Raw genomic sequence first — 2,119 nt, forward strand, 5'->3', positions numbered from 1 at the left:
AAAGGAGAGGAGACAAAAGAGGAAAGGAGAGGAGACAAGAGAGGAAAGGAAAGGAGAGGAGACAAGAGAGGAGAGGACATGAGAGGAAAAGAAAGGAGACGAGAGGAAAGGAAAGGAGAGGAGACAAGAGAGGAGAGGAGAGGACATGAGAGGAAAAGAAAGGAGACGAGAGGAAAGGAAAGGAGACGAGAGGAAAGGTAAGGAGACGAGAGAGGAAAGGAAAGGAGACGAGACGAGAGGAGAGGACATGAGAGGAAAGGAAAGGAGACAAGAGAGGAGAGGAGACAAGAGAGGAAAGGAAAGGAGACAAGAGAGTAGAGGACATGAGAGGAAAGGAAAGGAGGCAAGAGAGGAGAGGACATGAGAAGAAAGGAAAGGAGAGGAGGTGACAAGAGAGGAAAGGAGAGGAGACAAGAGAGGAGAGGACATGAGAAGAAAGGAAAGGAGAGGAGGTGACAAGAGAGGAGAGGACATGAGAGGAAAGGAAAGGAGGCAAGAGAGGAGAGGACATGGGAAGAAAGGAAAGGAGAGGAGGTGACAAGAGAGGAAAGGAGAGGAGACAAGAGAGGAAAGGAGAGGAGACAAGAGAGGAAAGGAGAGGAGACGAGAGGAAAGGAGAGGAGACGAGAGGAAAGGAGAGGAGACAAGAGAGGAAAGGAAAGGAGACAAGAGAGGAAAGGAGAGGAGACAAGAGAGGAGAGAACATGAGAGGAAAAGAAAGGAGACGAGAGGAAAGGAAAGGAGACGAGAGAGGAAAGGAAAGGAGACAAGAGAGGAAAGGAAAGGAGAGGAGACAAGAGAGGAGAGGACATGAGAGGAAAAGAAAGGAGACGAGAGGAAAGGAAAGGAAAGGAGACGAGAGGAAAGGAAAGGAGACGAGAGAGGAAAGGAAAGGAGAGGAGACAAGAGAGGAGAGGACATGAGAGGAAAGGAAAGGAGACAAGAGAGGAGAGGAGACAAGAGAGGAAAGGAAAGGAGACAAGAGAGGAGAGGACATGAGACAAGAGAGGAAAGGAGAGGAGAGGAGACGAGAGGAAAGGAGAGGAGAGGGGAGAGAGGGGAGAAACAAGAGCCCGGAAAACTGTAAATCACCGTTAAATTAAAATAACTTCTCCTCTTCTCTGTGAAATCAGCATGTGACGATAAGAACCGGAATCAACGGAGGAATCTCAATGCTCTATAACCCTATTAATTATAATTACCCCCTCTCTCTCCCCCCTCTCTCTCTCTCTCCTCTCTCTCCCCTCTCTCTTTCCCATCTCCCCCCTCTCTCTCCCCCATCTCTCTCTCCCTTCCCATTTTAGGCCGGCTCCGCCCACGTCCGTATCCGCCGCGATGCCAACGAGCAGCTGGTTCTGGCTCACGTCACCAACCGCCTGCTGCCGCTCGTCTCCACGCTGACGGTCCAGATCTTTAAGGACGACTGGACCAGACCCCTCCTGAGCGGGACCCTCTCCTCCTCCCCCTCCCCTGTTCCCCCACTGGGTCCTGAAGGCTACGCTATCCCCCCCTCCTCCTCCGCTCTGCCTCCTCTCCTCTCGGACCCTCTGACATCCACGCCATCCAAACCCAGCAGCCCTCCTCCTGAGTTCGCCTTCGACACGCCCGGGAGGAACGTGCAGCAGGTGGTCCTCCCCGCCGCGGGACACCACGCCCACGGGCCCTACGGAGGCCTGGGCCTCGCCTACGGAGCGTCTCCCTACGCAGGGATGCTGAGTCAGGGTGTAGCGCGGCCTGGCAGCGGCCTGGGACTCGGTGCGCACGGTCTCGGAGCCGGGTTTGGACTCGGAGTGCCTTCCTCTCAGAGCTACAGGACTGCCTTCGGAGCGCCAACGCTGCCGCTCCGGTTTGGAACCAGCAACCCTCTGGCTTCACAGTCGCAGTACAGACAATACCAACCCTGATTGAGCCGCACTAGAACTTCACATACTGTCATTTCTTCGCCTCGGTTCAGACATTTTAAACTCTGATGAGATGTATTCTCCCGTCCAGGCTGGATGGCAGACGCTACAACTTTTAACTCGCAGTGTGACACCAAGATGGTAACTTTAGATCCGAGCCTCGTCGTGTGAGCCTCCCCTGACTTTGGGAGTATGTTGTGGTATTTATTTGCTGACAA

The 2,119-nt window shown here is 53.7% G+C and overlaps 1 protein-coding gene across 1 annotated transcript in view; it reads left to right on the forward strand.

Annotated features, from left to right (window-relative positions):
* Positions 1-1,904, forward strand: part of LOC118493247 (zinc transporter 6-like) — a 35,121-nt gene extending 33,217 nt beyond the window's left edge. Inside the window, exon 6 of the mRNA XM_035992572.1 lies at positions 1,305-1,904. Within this exon, the coding sequence (XP_035848465.1) occupies positions 1,305-1,904 (600 nt within the window). The remainder of the gene's footprint in view (positions 1-1,304) is intronic.
* The last annotated feature ends 215 nt before the right edge of the window (positions 1,905-2,119 follow it).

The sequence above is a fragment of the Sander lucioperca genome, chromosome 15 (assembly GCF_008315115.2).
Source record: "Sander lucioperca isolate FBNREF2018 chromosome 15, SLUC_FBN_1.2, whole genome shotgun sequence".
NCBI classification, from domain to species: domain Eukaryota; kingdom Metazoa; phylum Chordata; class Actinopteri; order Perciformes; family Percidae; genus Sander; species Sander lucioperca.